Source organism: Coffea arabica, chromosome 5e, assembly GCF_036785885.1.
Source record: "Coffea arabica cultivar ET-39 chromosome 5e, Coffea Arabica ET-39 HiFi, whole genome shotgun sequence".
Lineage (NCBI taxonomy): Eukaryota > Viridiplantae > Streptophyta > Magnoliopsida > Gentianales > Rubiaceae > Coffea > Coffea arabica.
In genome coordinates this window covers 5,770,766-5,794,080 of record NC_092318.1, presented here as the reverse complement: position 1 = coordinate 5,794,080, position 23,315 = coordinate 5,770,766, and the positions used below count along the sequence as shown (strand labels likewise).

General features: G+C 38.5%; 1 protein-coding gene across 1 annotated transcript; it reads left to right on the top strand.

The window, feature by feature from the left end:
* Positions 1–13,483: 13,483 nt before the first annotated feature.
* On the top strand, positions 13,484–15,019 carry LOC140006858 (uncharacterized). Its single transcript, XM_072049525.1, has one exon. The coding sequence runs from the start codon at positions 13,484–13,486 to the stop codon at positions 15,017–15,019; it is 1,536 nt and encodes a 511-aa protein (XP_071905626.1).
* Positions 15,020–23,315: the final 8,296 nt, after the last annotated feature.

The following is a 23,315-nucleotide window of genomic DNA, read 5'->3' as shown; positions in this document are numbered from 1 at the left end:
ACTTCAATACAAGGTAGAAACAACTTTTTTTTCACCATCTTCTTTGACAAGTTTTTCACTTACAACAAGTGGTGTGGCCATAGGTTTACAATCAGCCAATGCCAAACTTCACAAGAATTTTTTCAGCATATTTCTTTTGACAAATAAAGGCTCCATCATCGTATCGATAAATCTCCATACCAAGATAATGATGTAGCAGTCCCATATCATTCATTTCATATCTTTTCATCATGTCTTACTTGCATTTTATTTGTTTTTGATTCATAATGAAGGGTTAAAAATCACGTTTAGGTCAGTTTAAACTTGCATGAAGTGTTAAACTAGGTGAACAAGTGATCTAGGATGTATTTTTGACAATTGTAATCAAAAGCGTAAAAGTTGGAGAAGTGCAAATTTTTTGCGCAAAAATTACAGAATAGTTGAAAATGAGGGCCAAAACATGGCCTTGACCTGCATTTTTTTGCCCCCATTTTAGCGCAGATTCATGCATTTTGGGTAAAAACGCAACTCAAAACATGAAACAACTCGTGTTTGTGGTAGTGTATTCACCATTGGAGTAGAACCATTGCATATAATCTTAGTTCTACCATAAAATGCATACTTTCATTAGAACTTAGTTAATTAGCTATAAAAATAAATAAAACACCCAAAATACATAATTATCAAGTTTAGCCTCCATCATTGAGAAAATAATATTGAAAGTTGGTACATAATCAAAGTAAAGTTGAAAACTTATTAGAAATGAAGAAACCAGCAATAAGGCAAAACGTGGGGTAATACGAGACCTTATGCCCGTGTTTTCAGAGGTCACGTTTTCTTCAAACAAAACTGTAACTTGCACATCAACTTGTTTTGCATTCACATAGCTTTTCCTGCTATTCTCCAGCTCAGAATTTTGGCAGCAACTGTAAAGAAAAGTGTGAAAACTTGGAGAAACAACTTTTGGTGATTTCAAGAGACAACATTACCAACTAGAAACAACTCATCTTGAGATTGAATTCATCTATAAATAGGGCCTTTGTTGAAATTGTTTAATAACTTTGGAAGGCTAGAAACGCTACCAAAATATAGTTTTCACTAGTTTTTTTTAGTTCATTAGTTTAGTTCAATAGTATAGTATAGTTAGTGTAGTTTATCCTTCTTGTACTTGTAGTTAGATTTGGATAAAGAATTGAGAAGTAAGATGGACAGCTTGAAACTCATGTAATAAGGGTGATTTCTCTCCTGTCACTTTTTTTTTTTGTATTTGAGTTTATGTTTAGTTATAATACAAGTATGGTCTTTTCTTTCATTCTCTTCATGTTTTACTAAAGTTTATGCCTAAAGGTATGGATGAACTTTCTATATCTTGTTAGTGATGTTTACTTGGTTATTTGATGATATTATTTTGAAAAAGTTATTTATCACTTTTGCTTTTCTAATCATGATTAACCGGCCATTAATTGTGATAATTTTAAGGTGTTAAATTTGCAATGAGAATTGAGATTTAACACTAGTTCAAAAAAGTGCTAAACCTAGAAAGTATACTCATGAGAGTAGAGGTGCACGTTTGTGGCTTTAGTGACTTGTCTCATGTAATTTAATAGAAAAATGAGCTTGTAGTTAATTTCATAACCATAAGAGTATACATAGTTTAGCTACAAGTATAGTTGATTCACTACGAGAGTAGGCTTCACATACATGAGAAAATTACGTCATAACTAGCCAATATAATAACATTCACTTAGCTGACAATTTCACTTGCAGAAGTAGTGAGAAATTCCATAACCCTTGGAGTTTTCTATTGTTAATTTTATTAATTTTATTTCATGTTTATAGTGTCGATTTAATCTCTTACATTTGTGGTAGTCTAAATAATAAAGAAGTTTGAAAACCACCAGTAATTAACAATCTTCCCTATGGATTTGACCCTTAATACCTTATACTCAATCTTGAGCCGTATACTTGCGAAAAATTACGTGATACATGCTTTTGCCGATGTACCAGCCATATTTATAATTACTCCACACATATTAATGTGACTTGGGAATTGGTCAAACGGTCACCAGAGAGAAAGGTTGTGACTTGCAAATGGGTCTTTAAAAGGAAGGAAGGAATTTCTCCAGTTGAGGGCATCAAGTATAAAGCACGTGTTGTTGCAAGAGGGTTCATTCAAAGAGAATGAGTAGACTACAATGAGATTTTCTCACCAGTGGTCAGACACACTTCTATCAAGGTGCTACTAGCAATGGTTGCACATCAGGACTTAGAACTTGAGCAACTAGACGTGAAGACAGCTTTCCTACATGGAGAGTTAGATGAAGAGATTTATATGATTCAACCAGATGGATTCCATGTTTCGAGAAAAGAAGATTATGTATGCAAGTTGAAGAAATCCTTGTATGGATTAAAGCAGTCCCCAAGGCAGTGGTACAAAAGGTTTAACGGCTACATGATTGAGCTCGGCTACAACAGAAGTCAGTATGATTGTTGTGTATATCACAACAAACTTGAAGATGGTTCGATGATCTACTTGATTCTGTATGTAGATGATATGCTCATAGTTGCGAGGAACAAAACTGATATACAGAAGTTGAAAAGTCTTCTCAGTGCAGAGTTTGAGATGAAAGACTTGGGTGCAGCACAGAAAATTCCGGGAATGGAGATTTTCAGGGATAGAGGTTAGAAGAAACTTTTCTTATCACAGAAGAGCTATATTGAGAAGGTACTGTCCAGATTTAGCATGTCTACAGCAAAGCCCTTGAATACTCCGAGTGCAGCAAATGCTCAACTATCTGTTACACTCGCACCACAGTCAGAAGCAGAGATAGAGTATATGGCTAAGGTTCCCTATTCTAGTGCAGTGGGCAGTTTGATGTATGCCATGGTCTGCACTAGACCTAATCTGGCACATACAGTTAGTGTTGTTAGCAGATTCATGGCTAATCCTGGAAACGAGCACTGGCTGGCATTGAAGCGAATTTTTCGTTATCTGAGAGGTACGTATGATGTTGGTCTCATCTATGGAGGTGATACAGAGTGTTTGGTTACAGGCTATTCAGATTCTGATTATGCTGGAGATGTTGACGGTAGGAGGTCGATGACTGGTTATGTCTTCACTCTTGGGCATTATGTAGTTAGTTAGAAAGCAACTCTACAACCTACAGTGACTCTGTCCACTACTGAAGCAGAGTATATGGCACTAACGGAGGCTGCTAAGGAGGGAATTTAGTTAAAGGGATTAGTTGGAGATCTTGGCCTACATCAGGATCAGGCTAATATATATTGTGATAGTCCCAGTGCAATATGTCTAGCCAAGGATCAAGTTTATCATGAGAGGATTAAACACATTGATAACACTTAAGTTACATTTAGTAACTATGTCATAACTCAGTTACAAGCGTATCTCAGCCTTACTATTATCTACTCATTTCAAAGATAATTGGGTTGCCGACCGGTTAGTTAGTATTTTCCTAACTCTCATCTCCCTTGCTCGACCCAAACCCAATGTTTTGAAAATTGGATCGGACCGGCCGGTTTGATCGGTTGAACCACGAACCGGGTTCTATGTCACGGTTGACTTTGTCAGAAAATCAATCAAAAACCGGTCGACCCGTGAAAACCGTTGAACCGGAGGTTTCCAGTTTTCAACTTTCCTCTCTTTTTTTTTTTTTTTTTTTAAGTTTTGCAAAATGCAGCTATCAAAATTCAAACTCAAGACCTTTTGTAATAGAAAACCAATGTATTAACCATTGCACCATCACATCTTATTAGTTTTTTTTGATAACTTATTTATATAAAACAAACACTCATATTTCTTTTTTCTATTTTTCTTACAATATCTCATCCTCTCATGCCTATTTCTTTTTAATTTTCAACTCTCTCTCTCTCTCTATCCTCTTTTTTTTTTGTCACTCTCTTTTTAATCAAACCTCTTTATTTTTAATTTATTGATGTTTTCTTCCATCTTTTAATTTTGTTTTTGTCCATTAAATTAAACAAAGTTAGAAAAGAATTATTTTTCTTTAACCCAAATTATTTAATGCCACAACCACTCACTTTTATCTCATTTTTTGTTTCTTATCAAGTTTACATTTCTATTTTCGATTCTCTTGACTTCCTTCGAACTCCAAACTTCCTTTTTTAAATTGTAATCTCTAAATCCCAAAACGTAAATTAAAATTTAAGTTCACAATATCTAAATTCTCATAGACGTGAATTTTGTATAATTTCAAAATATTGTGATATTTTTGGGTTGGATTTAGATATAATTGAAATTGAGATGAAATTTATTTGTTTTAACTTATAATTTAAAATTTTTATTTTTAAAAATCCAAGTTATTAAAAAATAGTAAACTTTTCATCATATAAAGTATTAAATTAGTCCATTACATGTCTTATTTTGTGCATATATATATTTATATAAATTATTTTTTAAAAAATCATTGAACTGGGATTGAACAGATCTGACCGGTTGAACCTTGATCATTTCACTTCACCGGTTCAATTAACGGTCCGATTTTTAAAACATTGCCCAAACCTCTTCTCCTTCCTTTTCGAAGAGCCCCTGGATCTTTTTTCGTCCCCACCCATCACTCAAATCTTTCTTCTCTTCTCCGCCATGGCCAATATCTCACCACAAGTCTTTCCCTTCGGCTCCTCCAAACACTGCCTATACAGCTTTTATGCCAAACTCGGCAGTATCATATCAGATTCCCTCTTACATTAATTTCCCTGTACCCAAATCTCCCTTCCCTACATAAATTGAGTTTTCCACTCTAACTTTGTTTTGCAAAGATGAACTTTCAGGTGCTTATATAAAATTTGGTCTGTTGACTACTAGGCTTCAAAGTGTAACATAACTAAATTGGAAAATATCTAACTCCTATTTTGTCTTCTGTTGGTGTACTTGAAAGCTAAAACAAGTGCAAACAGGTGTGAAAAGATCCATAACATAGTAGTGTTGATTTAATTGTTGGGTGTGGTTATGCAAACCACCATAAAGTGGTTTGCCATTCATGACTTTAAGGTCTGATGAATTTTAAGGTAAAGGTAGAATCTGAGTTGGAGGGGAGAAATAGAAAGAGAAGACTTCTGCATGATTTTGTCAGTTGGTGCCGGAGTGGGATTAGGCTGTGTTTTTGGTTGGACAGTGATGGGCTGTTGCATAAATTATAATTTTTTTGAGGGCTACCTTTAAAAAGAAAGGTTCAACTGTACCAACCGGTTGAATTCATGTCTGTAAGTGTGAGACTTGAAGTATTGTCCTATTCTTTTAAGTGTATTTTTCAAATACTATTATGCAACATTTCTTGATGGTATTACAATTGAGGTGGGTTAGATCAATATCAAACTTTTTTGAATAATTTTGAGCCTTCTTGTTAGAATGAGTTTTAATTTGTTAGAAACCAAGGCAGGTTATGTGCTTATTTTCAAACCATAATGAGAATCTGGTAAGAAGTTAGACTAGAGGAGAGATTAACTGTAATTTACCCTCTTTATAAAGTGTGACAAACTACATGATACGACTATAGATTTCTCTATGCCTGATACAACTGGTTTTCAACAGTATATGTATCATAATAAATATCTTCTTTTTAATCTCTATGTGCTTTAGAGATCTTGGGTTCAAATGTCCTTTCTCTCTCTTTTTTTTTATTGTTAAATTCCATCCTTCTCTTACTTTTTTTTTTAAATCTCCACGTGTCTATGGAGAAAAACTTTGAAGCTTAGTTCCTTCTTTAATGCATGCATAAAAAAAGGGTCCAAAAATTATGCTATCGAAACTTTCCCAGAAAATAATGCAGTAGTAAAATTTACTTGTAACACATTCAAGAGTAATGTCATCACTCAACAGGAACTCCATAAATTGGTACATCAGCTGAAACAGGAACTCACTTTGAAAGAAAACTAGAAGAAAATCTGAGATTGGACTTTGGACATAAAATAGAATCAAAACTTCATCCACCCTCTCATAATAAATCTACAAACTTGTTTTTCTCTTTTTCCTTGATGGATACCTACCAAATCAGTGGACCAAGAAATTAATGGGCTTAGTAAAATTAGAGAAATAATTTAAACAAGCTAAAATTTCAAGAAGATTGTATCGTAGTACATGAATTTTCGTGCGTAGATGTCTGGTTTATAAGGCTTTATCTTAGAAATGATGTCTTTCTATCATTGGTTTTTATAGCAATGAAGGATGATGTCCCGATCAACTTATAGTGTATCCCAAGACTATACCAACGCTTATGTTTTTTTGACCATTACAACATTTATTACAAAACTGAAAACGTGTATGTTAAGGGACTTAGGAGACGACTCCATGGCATTACTGCTTATGATGACTGATTCAAACGATCAAATAGCTTACACTTTTCTGCTCATGTGACCATGTCAAAACCAAAATTGGTGTTGATGTACAAGCACTTCTAGGATCAAGTTATTTTGTCATACATGTACATATGCACGAACGAATTCTACAATATGAAAGTATCATTGTAAACCCACATCCATGAGTCTTAACTCAAAATCACTGTATGAATGCGTTACGTACACTACATGAGAAAAAAAAATGTCTACAGATTTTTTCAAGAGTTATATGCACATTTTAGAACAAGGGAATTAGTGGTCCTTTCTGGGCTGCCAATCAATAGTGGAATTAAGACCTTCGGTTAACAACGTAAAAAAATTTTTTTGGATGAATATCGAGCAAAAAAATTATGTCAATAATGGATTAAAAATTAGAGATATACAAAGATGCTATTGCAAGCAGTGGCGAAGCCACATAGGATTAAGGGTAGGCAATTCCCCCTCCCCATCAAATTTAATAAAATTATATAATGGTCTTGAACATTCTTAAAATTTTTAAATTTGCACCATTTTTGCACCCCCTCAATTTCATAGAGTGAGAGATTCGGATAATATGGTATGGGTAGATAACTTAAAAATGTGAATCATTTAGCTTCCAAAAATGTAAAGTAAGAAATACAATATGACTATAAGATTAAATCACATAAAATGAAATAGTCAGATAGAAATTGAGGATTGGTATAAGCATCAAGGGTGCAGAGTGAAATTAGGGCAAACAGTAAATTGTTGATGGAACCTACATTTGCAATAGAGGAGGGGTATACGTGGATGAGGTATTAGTTCATTTATCTTCAGTCTTTGAATGGTTCAATTGTGCATACTGCATACTTTTGGATGAACTACTTCATTTCTAATCTCTAACAGTTCTATTAAGACTTGGTTCTACTTTAAAGAATTTATCTCAAATAATTGCAAGTAAAATAGTTTATACATTCTTTTCGTGAAGATCCAGAACTTATACAAGACAAGAAGAATATTTAAACTATGCTTCCCGTTTAAACTCTGAGGAGATAGCATTGAGCAACTGGTTGGTAGGTAACTCTAGCTTTATTTCAACTCATCTTGTGATGACACATTTAAACATCGCAACTGAGGAAAGTATAAGATCAGCGAAACTGCTTTGTAATTTTTCTGGCTTCATTGGGAATATAAGTGTAAAATAAAGCATCGTTGAACTTGTTTCTGTGTTGAACGAAAGACGACGTACCACAATTATGAGGAAAAAAAGCATTCTACTGTCGGTGTACGTTGTGAAGTCTTGGTCTACCTACCCCAATATTCCAGAATGCACGTTAAAGACTTTTAACAGTTTCTTTGCAAACATATAAGAAAATGAATACTATGACAAAAAAAAAAAAGAAAATTTAAAAATTAAAAAAAAAATGAGCTGACAGCCTTTGGCAATCACTTTTTAAGAAGCATTCAGGTTACCCTAGATTTTGCTTAATATTCGTTTTCTAAAGAAGAATCACAAGATTTCGAAAAAATGCTACTGAAAAAAAAAAGGGCAAATTACTTTTTATCCTCCCTGTGATTTAGTATTTTTCTACATAATTCCCTTATAGTTTTAAAAACTATATATAACCCCCCCCATAGTTTGAATTAAAATGTCAAAGTGACGGAAATGATTATTCGTAACAGAATCTTTAAAAATATCGAAATTACCCTTATAAATACATGACACACTAATCCTATATGATTTTATATTTTATTATATAACCCCCTTATGGTTTAATGCTTTACCATATAATCCCCTTATGATTTTCAGAAAGGTGTAACATTTTAAGTGACTCCGTTACGAATAATCATTTCTGTCACTTTGACACTTTAATTCAAACCATAAGGAGGGTTATAGTATTTAGCTTTCAGGTTCTTTGCCATTGGCGATATTCAATATTTCCGCATTGGAAATTATTGCTTTTCAAGGTAATAGCCTGTCTGGTAGTCTTTCATCCAGCATATGTGCCCGTCTTCAAGGACTCTCATGGCTTGACCTTTCCCATAATGAATTAAGTGGCATGATACCAGCATCCTTATCTAAATGTTCAAAGCTTCGTGTACTGGGGTTGTCATACAACAACTTTAGTGGAGTTATGCCGGAAGAAGTTGGGAAACTTGACGGCACTCCAGCAACTATATCTTGGTCACAACGATTTAGAAGGTACCATCCTAACTCTTTGCATTTATGCTGAAATCAATAAAAAAAAAGGGGGTTGCATTAACTAGTTATATATCCTCAAACAAATAAATATTTGAAAAAATCGTTCAAAACGTCCTTAATTTACATTTTGTAAAATGATTTTTTTTATCCCTTACTTTTAAAAGTATAATTTTACGTCTTACAAATTCAAATTGGTTAATTGATTCCTACCTAGGTTTCCGATTAATTTTTGGCTGAAATTCACCACGTGCCTTGCATGTGATTATTTTTTAGGGGCAAAATTGTCAAATTGGATCTATAGTCTCTTACATTTCACAAAATGAATTGTTTCGTCGCTCACATTTCACAAAATGAATATTTTCATCCCTCATTGATCATGTGTACGAATAATTTTTTTTTTAAATTCACGTATATATCTATCTGATTTCACATGAACAATACGAATAGCGTATAATATATCTTCATTTGATTTCACATAAATAGACTAATTGTAGTTGTACACATGCTATTCAATATATATTTATGGGTTTAAAACTAACGATTTTGTTTTAAACCTATATATATATATATATATATTCGATTTCACCATATGAACCTATTCAATATTTGTGACATTTTCTTTTTTGGTAATAATTCATTTATTGAGTTGTGTAATAAGGTCATCTAATTAATCGGTCCTAACTCGAATTCTATAATCATGCTAACAAATTGTAGTTTAAATCTAAAGTTTCTACTCACCATCTTTAAAACCAACAGTTGAATTACTTGCCTTATGTTTGTTTTAAAAGTTGAAAGTGTCAATCACTTCTTTTTGTCATACTTTTCTTTGTTTATTTTTTCTGTTCAAATTTAATTCGATATAAACACTTGATAAGGTTTAGGATTAATTGTCTTCTTTGTTTTCAATTTTCGAGTAAAAGAAAATGAAAAACTAACAATTTTTGTTAAAATCCGTGTATATATCTATTTAATTTCGCCTGATCTATTTAATTTCACTTGAACAGTATGTTCAGGTGAAATTAAATAGAGATATATTACATGCTATTCGTATTGTTCAGGTGAAATCAAATAAATATATACATGAGTTTTTTTTAAAAAAAAAAGTTAGTACACATAATCAATGAGGGATGAAAAAATTCATTTTGTAAAATGTGAGGGATAAAAAAAATTTATTTTGTGAAATGTAAGGAACGAAACAATTCATTTTATAAAATGTGAGGGACTATGGATCGGATTATGTAAATTTTGATTTGATAATTTTGTCCTTAAAAAATGATCACGTGTAAGACATATGGTAGATTCCTACCCAAAACTAGGCAGAAACCTAGATAGGGACCAAATTTGACCAATGTGAATTTGTAAGGGACGTAAAAGTACACTTTTAAGAATGAGAGACGAAAAAAGTCATTTTGCAAATTGTGGGGGACGTTTTGAACGATATTTCCTAAATATTTTATTGATTAGGAATTTAAGACTGTCATTTAATTCTCTGCAAGGGACAATTCCAATGGAGATTGGGAATCTAAACAAATTGAAGATAGTGGAAATCAACAACAATCAGCTTTCCGGTTCTTTGCCACGGAGGTGTTCAATATTTCGTCATTGGAGACTATTGATTTTGCTGGTAATAGCCTATCTGGTAGTCTTCCAGTCAGCATATGTTCCCGTCTTCAAAGACTCAAATGGCTTGATCTTTCCTATAACAAATTAAGTGGTATGATACCAGCATCCTTATCCAAATGTTCAAAGCTTCGTGTACTGGGGTTGTCATACAACAACTTTAGTAGAGTGATGCCAGAAGAAGTTGGGAATTTGACGGCACTCCAGGAACTATATCTTGGTCACAACGATTAGATGGTACCGTCCTAACTCTTTTTGCATTTTTACTTGAAATAAAAAAAAAGTGCTGCATATAACTAGTTATATATTCTCAAACAATTAAATATTGTATTGATTAGTAGTTTAAAGGCTTGTATGAAGGGAATTCGAAGGCACACAAATATTGGGGCCATGTTTGTTAATTAGGAAAATTGACTTAATCTAATTGGGAAAAATACCAAAAGAATGGTTCAAACTAACCTATATGATTTGTTTTACTTAAATCGAATTTCAAAGTTCAAATACTTGATACTAAATTTACAAGAGGTTTATAAAAACACATAATTACGTGATCATGTACAAGAAGATAATGTAATTATTTATCATGGTTGTAAATGTTAACCAAGTTCATGCACGGTAATACATGCATTGCTGTTAACAAACGAAAGAACAAAAGAGGGCTGTGTTGGTGATGTAAGGGTTGTATTGGTGGGCGATTTGTAAGTACCTCTATAAGTGACATATGCTCTTGGAGGCCTGCCCTGCCCTGTGGTGGTAACCGGAGCCGAACCCACCCAAACTTTTTTTTTTTTTACGAAAAAAAAACAAAATATAGAACAAAACAACAACTCCATGTCATATGTATGCAAGTTTGCCCTTTTGTCATCTTTAAACCCTATAGACAGGCAGGCATGCATGCATACATACATACATAGATACACATATGTGTATGTATATATATCTTGTGTTGGTTGTAGTGCAAATTCATTTTAGTTGTTTGAGAATTTTTGAGTTAAAAATTTTAATTTAAAGATTTTGGGCTGCAAAATAACACAAAGAAACCAAAAGTATGGATTACATTATGGAGAGAATATAGATAATGTTTCATATTGTGCGGTTAAATTCTTTATAGTATCTATATTTTACTTTAATTAAGGGAAGGCAATTCATTTTTGAGAAAACATCATCACAAAGAATAAGTACAAATAGAGCCATGCAACCTGCAAAGCACGTACTTCAAACTAGTCTTAGAAAAAAGTCTAATAATCATAGTAGAAACATTTTTTTTAATAAGAAAAAAGGTTTTAGGTAAATTCTTTACAACAATTTAACATAAGTTAAAAAAAAATCATCCAGCTCATAATTTGAATATACTGCCCAATAATTTTTGATGCTTGAATGTAAAATCTTAGGTTCTGAAATTTTAATTTACATACTGGTCAATCATATTTCACTAGTACAAAGTTTTTAGAATCAGGTTTTACCGTCTAAAGACAATTTTGTAAGTGTGATTTTCATAGAGGTTGAGAATTTGGGAGAAAGGGTCGGTTTAAATATTAAAATGAGAGAAATTACAAGTAAGAGGTTCTCAATTCAAAACCTTTTCACTTACCAAAAAAAAGAAAGGAAGTTGAAAACTTAACTTGGCTTAGGATACGATCTCTCAGTGACAGTAAGTTGACAGGTACCACACATTTCATGAACATTGTACTATCCTAGCTCATAATATTTGGGATCCATTTTATGCATTAACATTTGTATATTTCATAACTCAGGTAGTGATAGGGTATAATTTGTTAGTAATTTTATTATTAATTTCCCCTTCTATCCCGGACAAATATTGTGTTAATTGCTGATATTTACTCATATTTGATATCTGGACCCAATTCCAGGAGTGGAGCAGATAACTACAAAAAGAGGGACTTTTGGATGCAAATTTGGGAGACTCCAGCAGAAAGCCTCAATTGGCTGGGACCACAAGAGCGACAAGAGCTAGTAAAGGCGACGTACAAAGCCTTAGGAACAAGAAGTAATTCGGCAGCTTGTGGCCAATTGGTGGGGACCGCGCAGAGGCTCAAAACAAGGAGATGAATTCGGCAGCTTGTGTCCAATTGGTGGGGACCACTGGATATCTTTCCTTTGGCTTTAAATAGGGAGCTAACGTACAGAGGCGCGGGACCGTTTTTAGTTTAGCTTTTTAGCCTAGTCTTTAGTTTAGTTTTTTTCTTTTCCTTGGACTGGCCTCTGACACACGCCAGGTGTTTGACAATATTCCCCAACGGGGAAAACCTCCTTCATTCCTTATTTCTTAGTACAAAACGATGCCTTCGCAATTTATTAACTCGTGTGGTGATTTAATTATGCGGCGTGGCTAAGTCTTTCATCTAGTCAAGGGTCAACTCGACGGCGCAGTCCCGAAAATCTGTGAGATCTAATTAGTTTTCACGTGTTCCCTTATCTATTAATATTTGCATGTTGTCTGATTTAATTTTCATGGGATTATTTTATTAATTGGATGTCAAGGGCCCGATGTTCAACTTGATTTATTAATCTCGTGCCAATTTAGTCAATTAAATCCGTAATTGTTTGATTGATTAATATTAGTGGCAACTGGTGTGTTTACACATTAGAGGAATGTGCAATCTAATTTAAATAACCCTCGTAGCGTGTTATTGATTAGGGCTAGGTTTTTCTGGTTATTAATGCAATTAGAAAATTAATTCCTACGGTCGTACCTAGGAGTACTTTTCTGGTTAGGGGTGATTAATGGTCGTACCTTGGTCACCTATAACTTAAGGAAAAATTGGTTGTCAGACTATAACTAGCCTATTAATACATTAAGTGAACCTCTCCTGCATCGATGATCGGATAAATGGACTGTGCCTGAGTAGTTGTATCCTTGACTAGAATTTATTTATTCCTGATTAAATTCCTGCTATATTTGCGCTAGTTATTTATTCATTTTTAGTTAAATTGTTTAATTGTTTTTAGTTGCATTCCGGTGAAATCCCCCTTTATCAATTGGACTTTGAAAGAGACAGATATCTCCAGTCCCTGAGGAGACGACCCTACTTGCCACTGTCTACTATTTAGTAATTTTTGTCAATTAATGAATTCTGGTATATCGGGTTAAGCAAACTCTTCGGGAATAGGGTGAATCAAGTAACCCATTGCACACCTAGAGTCCCTGCTCCAGTACCTAGGATTAATTATTGACTGCTTTTGGTGGTAGCTAGGTTCTATTTTTATTATTATTATTGCACAGGCTGACGACCTGTCAATTTTTGGCGCCGTTGCCGGGGACTGGCGCTATTATTTGTTTTTTTTTAAAATTCAATTTTGTCCTAATTTTCTGGTTTTTTTTTCTAGTGTATGCCTCGATCTTGTCGCACAGGTGATTTGGTTTTTGATCCTGAGGTAGAGAAGACCGCGCGTAGAACGAGAAAGGAAACCAGACAGCTCAGAGAAGAGCACTCTAGTGCTACATCTCAAAGACCCGAGTCAGAAGTTGAACCAACAGATTCGTTTGGTAACACTTCGAGTGACTCTGACCAGGAGGAGTTCACCATGGCTAATGCACAAACATTAAGGGAGTTGGCTGCTCCTGATTTAACTCAGCAACCTTTGTGCATTACTTTCCCCGCTTTAAATGACAACATTCCATTTGAACTAAAATCTGGTCTGATTCAGCTTTTACCCTCTTTTCATGGTTTATCAGGTGAAGAGCCGTATAAGCATCTACAGGAGTTTGATGTCGTTTGCAACAGTATGAAACCCCCGGGAATCACAGAAGAGCAGATAAAAATGAGGGCATTCCCCTTCTCCTTGAAAGATTCTGCGAAGGACTGGTTGTACTACCTGTCACCAGGTAGCATCACCACGTGGGGCCAATTGAAGAAAAAATTTCTGGATAAATATTTTCCTGCGTCCAGGGCTGCGAGTCTAAGGAAAGAAATTTGTGGGATCAAGCAGCATCCCGGGGAGTCACTTTACGAGTATTGGGAACGGTATAAGAGCTTGTTGCGCAGGTGCCCCCATCACCAAATAAGTGAGCAGTTGATCATACAATATTTCTATGAGGGGCTCATTTTTAGAGACAGGAGCCTCATTGATGCTGCAAGTGGAGGGGCACTGGTGAACAAAACCCCTCAGGAAGCACGGGAGTTAATAGAGGGGATGGCAGAGAATTCACAGCAATTCAGTACGAGAGAGGATGTCCCAATACGTAGGGTGAATGAGATAGAGACACCCTCTGTGCAGCAGCAGCTAAATGAGTTGACTGCGTTCGTTAGGCAACAGGCTGTGAGAAATGCATCACAAGCCAGGGTATGCGGGATTTGCACTGGTATAGGTCACTCTGCAGACATGTGCCCAATGATTCAGGAAGAAACTGAGGAACAGGTGAACATGGCTGACCACGCGCCCGCGGCAAGGAAGCAGTACGACCCTTATTCAAGCACCTACAACCCCGGGTGGAGAGATCATCCCAACCTCAGTTATGGTGGGAATAGGCAATCCAACTTCACGCCGAACAGGCAGTCTAACTTTGTGCCGAATAAGCCACCAGGGTACCAGCAGCAATACCAACCCCGACCACCTCCGCCCCCTCAATCTGGTTCATCTACGGATGAGATGCTGAAACAAATGATGACAACCATGGCACAGAATCAGCAAAGGACGGAGGCAGCTATTATGCAAAATCAGCAGAAGACGGACTCCGAGATGCAGGACATAAGGAATCAGATAGGTCAACTGGCCACCAGAATGAACCGTTGGGAGTCCCAGAACCAAGGGAAGCTGCCATCTCAACCGGAGTTGAATCCGAAGAACGTGAGCGCAATGACCCTAAGGAGTGGGAAAGAAATTCAGGGGCCTGAACCTGTGATTCCCAAGGACAAGGATGACTAGAAGATCGAAAATGAGCTTGAAAGGGAGGACAGCAATGGTGCAGATCCAAAGGTATTTCCTGACCCAATAATTACATTTAAAACTAACCCGCCTCCTTTTCCTAGCAGGTTGGAAAAATCAAAGAAACAGGATAAGGAAAAGGAGATTTTGGAAGTTTTTCGCAAGGTTGAGATAAATATCCCCCTCTTAGACGCAATCAAACAAGTACCAAAATATGCCAAATTCCTGAGGGACTTGTGTGTCAACCGAAGGCGGTTGAGAGGAGATGAACGGGTCATAGTTGGGGAAAATGTATCTGCGGTCCTGCAAAGAAAGCTCCCACCAAAGTGCGGGGACCCAGGTATGTTTACTATTCCTTGTAAGATAGGTAATACTGTGATCAGAAGGGCCATGTTGGATCTGGGAGCATCAATAAATGTCATGCCTAAGTCTATCTATGCTTCTCTAAAATTAGGTCCATTAAAAGAAACTGGAATAATCATTCAATTAGCTGACCGAACTAATGCGTATCCTGATGGGTTGGTTGAAGATGTGTTGGTAAAAGTTAATGATTTGGTGTTTCCAGCTGATTTTTATGTCCTTGATATGGATGATGATCACTCCCCTGATCCCTCACCTCTGTTATTGGGTAGACCTTTTATGAGCACAGCACAGACGAAAATTGATGTTAATAAGGGTATTCTGTCCATGGAGTTTGATGGGGAAATTGTGCATTTTAATATTTTTGATACTATGAAATACCCCTCGAACTCCAACTTTGGCTCAGTCTTTTTTGTGAGTGCTATTGACCCTGTAGTGCAGGAAGTGTTTGAAACTGATGGCAGGGATGAGCTGGAGGTGGCTTTAACCAAACACCTCGAGTTGGAGACAACTCATCAGGTGGAGTGGAGTGAGGATTTAAAACGCACAATAGGTGCATTACACTCGTTGCAGACCACCACGAAAAGGTATGAAGTTTTACCTATTTTTACTCCCGATCCTCACCAGAGGGTATTGCCATCTGTGGTGCAGGCACCTGTACTGGAGTTGAAACCTCTACCAGAGCACCTGAAATATGCATATCTAGGTGATAATGAGACGCTCCCGGTGATTATCTCATCGGCACTGTCAAAAATCCAGGAGGAGAAATTGATCCGGGTCCTTCGGGAGCATAAAGAGGCGATAGGCTGGACAATCGCAGACATTAGGGGGATCAGCCCGACCATCTGTATGCACCGGATTAGGTTAGAAGACGATGCCAAACCTGTTAGGCAGGCTCAAAGAAGGCTCAATCCCCTCATGATGGAAGTTGTAAAGAAAGAGATTCTAAAATTGCTAGATGTGGGGATCATCTTTGCAATATCTGATAGCCCTTGGGTGAGTCCGGTCCAAGTAGTCCCAAAGAAGGCAGGAGTAACGGTGGAGGCCAACCAAACGGGTGAACTTGTGCCAGTGCGTAAGCCCACTGGATGGAGGCAATGTATAGACTACCGTAGGCTAAACGCTGTCACCAAAAAGGACCATTTCCCTCTCCCTTTCATTGACCAAATGGTTGAACGTTTAGCTGGTAGAGCTTATTATTGCTTTTTGGATGGATTTTCAGGATACTTTCAGATAGCAATAGCTCCGGAGGATCAAGAGAAGACAACCTTCACGTGCCCGTTCGGGACCTTTGCCTACAGACGAATGCCATTTGGGTTATGCAATGCACCTGCGACGTTCCAAAGATGTATGGTAAGCATTTTTTCTGAGTATGTTGAGAAAATTATTGAAGTTTTCATGGATGATTTCAGTGTGTATGGTGATAGCTTTGATACGTGTTTAGATAACCTGAAATTGATTCTGATAAGGTGTATAGAGACTAATCTTGTGCTTAATTGGGAAAAATGTCATTTTATGGTTGAGCACGGGATAGTCCTGGGTCATATTGTATCGTCTAAGGGCATAGAAGTTGACAAGGCTAAAATAGACATTATTTCTGCATTACCTTACCCCGCGAGTGTGCGGGAGGTACGCTCTTTTCTTGGACATGCAGGTTTCTATCGAAGGTTCATCAAGGATTTTTCAAAAATTGGGGCCCCGCTGTTCCAACTTCTACAAAAGGATGTGACCTTCGAATTCGATGATAAGTGTGAGGGAGCCTTCAACAAATTAAAAGAATTGTTGACTTCACCGCCCATCATCCAGCCCCCTGACTGGAGTCTACCATTTGAGATTATGTGTGATGCCAGTGATCATGCCGTAGGGGCTGTGTTGGGGCAAAGAGTAGGAAAGGCGGCTCATGTCATCTATTACGCATCCCGAGCATTGAACGGAGCCCAGTTGAATTACTCCACCACTGAGAAGGAGCTTCTTGCAGTTATTTTTGCTTTAGACAAATTCAGGTCATATTTGCTAGGTGCTAAAGTAATTGTATTTTCTGACCATGCAGCATTAAGGTACCTAATGACCAAGAAAGAGGCAAAGCCGAGACTCATCAGGTGGATATTGCTACTACAGGAATTTGACCTGGAGATAAGGGACAAGAAAGGCTCAGAAAATCTCGTAGCAGACCATTTAAGTCGCATACCAATTGGGGAGGATAAGGAGCCATTGAAGGATGCATTCCCTGAAGAGCATTTATTTTCCTTAAATTCTCAATTGCCTTGGTATGCTGATTTGGTCAATTATCTAGTAACGGGTGATTCTCCTGCAGGTTGGCCAAAATCGAAGAGAGATAAATTGAAAAGCGACGCCAAGTATTTTATCTGGGATGACCCGTACCTATGGAAGAGGTGTGCAGATCAGGTAATGAGAAGGTGTGTAAGTGAAATGGAATTTCAATCGATTCTAGCTTTTTGTCATACTTTTGCCTGTGGAGGTCATTTTGGACCCAAAAGGACTGCTCATAAGATTTTAGAAAGTGGATTTTATTGGCCTTCATTGTTTAAGGATGCCTATGTGTTTTGTAAGTCATGTGATCGCTGTCAAAGGGTAGGTAATATAACCCGTAGGGATCATATGCCCCAAGTCCCGATGATTTTTGTAGAAATTTTTGATGTCTGGGGTATAGATTTCATGGGGCCTTTTCCTACTTCATTTGGTTATCTGTATATTTTGCTGGCAGTTGATTATGTGTCCAAATGGGTGGAGGCTAAGGCCACTCGGACTAATGACTCGAAGGTAGTTGCAGATTTTATTAGGTCTAATATTTTTGTACGATTTGGAATGCCAAAAGCCATTGTTAGTGATAGGGGGACGCACTTCTGCAACAAAACCATAGCCGCGTTGTTTCGCAAGTATGATGTACTCCACAGGGTCTCGACATCGTACCACCCTCAGACCAATGGTCAAGCGGAGGTATCAAACCGGGAGATAAAGTCCATTCTGGAGAAAATGGTGCGCCCCGATAGGAAAGATTGGAGTTCGAGGTTGGAAGATGCTTTGTGGGCATACAGGACCGCTTACAAGACGCCTATAGGGATGTCTCCCTATAGGCTAGTATTTGGTAAGCCTTGCCATCTTCCAGTGGAGTTCGAGCACAAGGCTTTTTGGGCGATAAAGCAATGCAACATGAACCTAGAAGAAGCCGGTGCCCGACGGAAATTGGATTTACAGGAGTTGGAGGAGATTCGCAACGAGGCCTATGAGAATGCGGTAATTTATAAGCAGAAAAATAAAATTTTCCATGACCAACAGATCTCGAGGAGGACATTCGAGTGTGGGCAAAAAGTTCTGCTGTACCACTCCAAATTGCAGTTATTTCCAGGTAAATTACGTTCTCGTTGGATTGGCCCTTTTGTTGTGACTAATGTCTTCCATTATGGTGCAGTCGAGATCCAAAGTTTGAAAGTTGAGAAGAAATTCGTAGTGAATGGTCATCGTCTCAAGCCGTATTATGAAGGGGTTCCAACTGAACGGGTGGAGGTGATGCACTTGGAGGATCCTACTTGCTTAGTTTAAGCAAATTATTGGACAATGTCTAGCCAAAGACATTAAAGAAAGGCGCTCATTGGGAGGCAACCCAATTGTTTCTTTCAATAGCTTGTTGGTTTCGTGTCATAGTTTAAATCTGTTTTCCCTTTAATTTGACTGATTCTGGGTTTCAGTTTTCGTCTTTGCTGATTTGTAGGTGACCTTCAGCCATGACGTGCCCGCGTGGTGATGTGCAGGATGCTCACGATCAGGAAATTCTGAAACTTCTGGGAGCTCTCCTGCCCTCATGACGTGCCCGCGTGGTGATGTGCAGGACGCTCACGATCAGGAAATTCTGATACTTCTGGGAGCTCTCTTGGCCTCATGACGTGCCCGCGTCACGTTCGCGGGAAAGGTAAGGATTTGAAAAAATATTTCATTATTATTATTGTTATTATTATTATTCTTATTATGCCTTTCATTAAAAGAAGAAGAAAGATTATTATTAAAAAAAATAAATAAATAAATAAATAAAAGTAATAAAAAATAAAAAAATAAAAAAATAAAAAAATAAAAAATAAAAAATAAAAAAAAAAGAAAAAAAAAGAATCCTTTTCTTTCTTTTCCTTCTTTTCTTTTCTTTCTTTCTTCTTCTTTCTTTCTCTTTTCTCCTTTTCTCCTCCTCTGTTTTCCTCTGCGTCGGCCGAAGCAGCAGCCGCTGCCATCTCGCTCCATCTCGCTCGAAGTAACTCCTCGCGCGCCGCCACTGCTGCCACCCAGCTCGCGCGCGCGGTCCGCGAGCCCGACGCCCCTCTTGTCCGCCGCCAGATCTGCTTCGCCGCCAGCAGCCCACAGCTGACGCCGAGCTCTCCTGCGCACGTCGCCCACAACCGCTGCCATCGTACCTGGAGTCGCGCGCCGCCACCAGCCCCCCTTCTCTCTCTTTCTCTCTCTGCTCCACCACCGGCACCGCTGCACGTCCACTCCAGCCGCGGACCTCCACCTCGCGCGAGCCTTCCCTCCTTTCCCCTGCCGCAGCAAGCTCCTCGCGCGCGCGGCCCGCTACGCCAGCGCGCCGCTGCCGACCTCCATTTGTACTCCGCGAGTTGCTGCTAGCCGAGACCCCTCATCCTAGTGCGAGTTCTCTTTTTCCTCTTGCTGTCCGTAGCTCTACCCTGTCCGCCGACTGCCACGGTATTGGAGGAGGAGGTATTTCACTCTTACTCCCAGATTTTTCAGTTGTGATTGGAGCCATCTGTTTTAGCTCTAGTTGGTGTTGGCAGTGTGTTCTCTTCCATAGTCTACTCCACCAGTGGTACTGGTGGGATAATTGGACTTCAATTCGGTATTTCTATTTGGTGGGCTCAATGATTGTTTTGTTATCTTTCAAATTGCTGATTTTGAGTTGCGACTTTTCTTGGCCAACTGGAGCCGTTTATTGAGATTTTGAATATGCTGCAATGCTGTGATCGTTTGTTCGATTTGTGGGAAACTTTACACTTGACATTACTTGTGGAAATTGGCTGAATAGTTGTGCATTGCTGGGCGCTATTCTGTTTCACATGCTTGTGATATCACTGAGGCTTCTTTTGGGATTGTGCTTGAGTTAGCTCTATCTGTGTTTGTTTTCTTCACTCACTTGCGCGATTTGCTACCCCTTGGCCTTTTTGTTTGTTATTGTTGGGGTTACTACTGGGAGTTGTTTGCGCTGTTTTTGCTGAGATTCTTTTGCTAGTGGGTTTCGCTGGTGTCTATACCTGTTGGAACTTCTGTTGATTAAGTTGATTGTGCCCAACCATGGCGAGGCCGAAATCATCTTCTAGGTCCAGGACCCCTAGAACTGCTCAGTCTCATCCCCCAGCCTCCATTCCTGTCAATACCCCTATCAACCAACCTACCGCTCCTGGTGTCCGTACTCGGTTGGGCAGGGGTAGAGGTGCCCACGTGGCTTCCGCCACTCACTTGGGAGGGCGTTTGGAGTTCACTAGAGCCGCCGATAGCCGGCGCTACGCTCAAGCCTGTGAGCGGCGTATCATTCAGTCCACGTACGCGGATTGCGGGACTATGGCTTTTCTGGGCATCCAAGAGGAGGTCGAGCGCATGTACACCGCCATTGGATGGCGCCCTTATCTCGCTATCTCCCAGCCCGCCTTTGTCGAGTTGACTAGGGAGTTTTACTCCACTTTTGAGTTCAATTTACCTGCTAGGTATACGGTTGAGACTCCCAATGTCATCCATTTCCGCCTCATGGGTCACGAATTTGATTTTTCTATTACACAGTTCAATCTGGCTTTTGGGTTCATCACTCGGGAGTACTCTGAGACTCGAGAATATGCCGAGAGTGCCGGAGATTATGTGGAGCCTTTTCTGTCCGCTTACCATGAGGTATGGGAGGATATGTCTGTCGACACGAAGCGTTACGACCCCTCTCGGTCTAGGAGCTCCTATCTTGAGGATCCGAGTGCTCGATATGTTCAGAGGCTATTAGCATACAGCTACTCAGGCAGAAAAGACAGCTCCGGTATCATCTCTCGGCCGGAGCTCTTCTTTCTTTGGTGCATGAAGAATGGTTTCAAGGTCAATTTGGGGTGCTGGTTGGCGGCCCAGTTCAAGTCCGTTATGGCGAAGAAGAACAGACCCTTGATCCTTGGGTCGTATATCACGCACTTGGCGGTCCAGCTAGACGTTCTGAACCTACAAGATCATAACCTCCACTTGGCCTGTGACATGGAACCTCTAAACGCTGAACGATTGGAGAGGATGGGGATTCTGGAGCTCGTTGAGGGCCGCTACCGTCTGGTTCCCCCGGGACCATCCCGCGCCCCACCTCGACGACCTTCTGCCCAGCCAGCCTCAGTTGGCGGCGACCCCAGCCCCTCGACTTCCGCTCACCCCCCCTCTGTCGCCGCAGGCTGGAGACTGGCGCCAGCTACAGACGCAGGTTGCCAATTTGGAGGCCTGGATGGTCAACATAGACAACAATGTGGCTGCCTTAGCACAGAATGTGGAGGCGTTCATGCGGCACTCGGGTTTTCCACCCCCGGTCACACCTCATCCCCCACTTTGATCCAGTTTCAGGGAAGTTTGGTCCTTTTCCCTCTCACTTTTGCTTTCTATTTGTCACATTGAGGACAATGTGTCCTATAGGTGTGGGGGGAATGGGTCTAAAGTGGTGCTGGTGTTGTCCGTTTTTAGTAGTTTTTATTTCTTAGTAATTTTTAGTTTTCAGTTTTAGTTCTTAGTTTTTAATAGTTTCTAGTTTTATTAGTTTTTAGTTTTAATTCTAGTTGTTTATTTTTCTTTCTTTGTGACTATTAATTCTAGTTTTAATCCTATGTGACAATTTAGTAAACAAAAAAAAAAAAAAAAAAAACCAAAAAAAAAAAAACCAAAAAAAAAAACAAAACAAAACAAAAAAATTATTTGGTTTATTGACTCTAGTTCTACTTTTGCCAAGTTCTTTTTAAGTATAATGTATCGGGTTAGTGTGGTTGGATTCGAGATGTCTCCTTGGTGAATATCGGACTGCTTGGTTCTTTTGATTTCCGTGTTAACTTTTCTAGGCATTGGGAATGACTGTTGGCATTTTAATGTGAACTGGTCCAATATTGACTCCAGTTCTCCATGTTTGGCAATAATGAGGCGAGCTGCCCCTATGTTTAGTTGTTAGTGCTGTTATTTTGCGTTTCTGCTTTGATTAGCTGTGAATAAGCTTGACTGTACTCCTCTATTGGCTACTACCGAGTAACCGGGAATCTGTACCTAAAAGTGTCGATTCTCGCGTCAAAAGGTGGTACTTAATATGAGTACGTGGTTTCATAGCGGTAGGAGCTGAGTAACCGGGCTCCTTCATCTAAAAATGTTGGAGTTCGCGTCAAAAGGCTCCGGCGGCTAGAGACTAAGTTTTCGTGTGTCAAATATTATTATGTGCTTTATTAAAAAAAAAAAAAAAAAAAAAAGGAAAAAAAAAAAAAAAAAAAAGAGAATACATAATAGGGAAGCTTGCTGGTTTATGGACTCAATATGGGGACTTGTGTGAATATTTGGACCATTAGCTGATAAATGCTGTGTGTCATTCCTTTTCCTTAGACTAGTTAATTTGGAAATTGAAGGAGTGTGCGGTAGAGGCTAACTGGGGGGATGTTTCTCGGATTTCAACTACTAGTGCCCGACATATGATTTTCTCTTGAATCTCTTGGCAATGTGGTAGATTAGAGTGATGACCGATATATGATTTTTGGGTCTGTCCACTTTTCCCATGCTTGAGGGCAAGCATGATTTAGGTGTGGGGGGAATTGATAGGGTATAATTTGTTAGTAATTTTATTATTAATTTCCCCTTCTATCCCGGACAAATATTGTGTTAATTGCTGATATTTACTCATATTTGATATCTGGACCCAATTCCAGGAGTGGAGCAGATA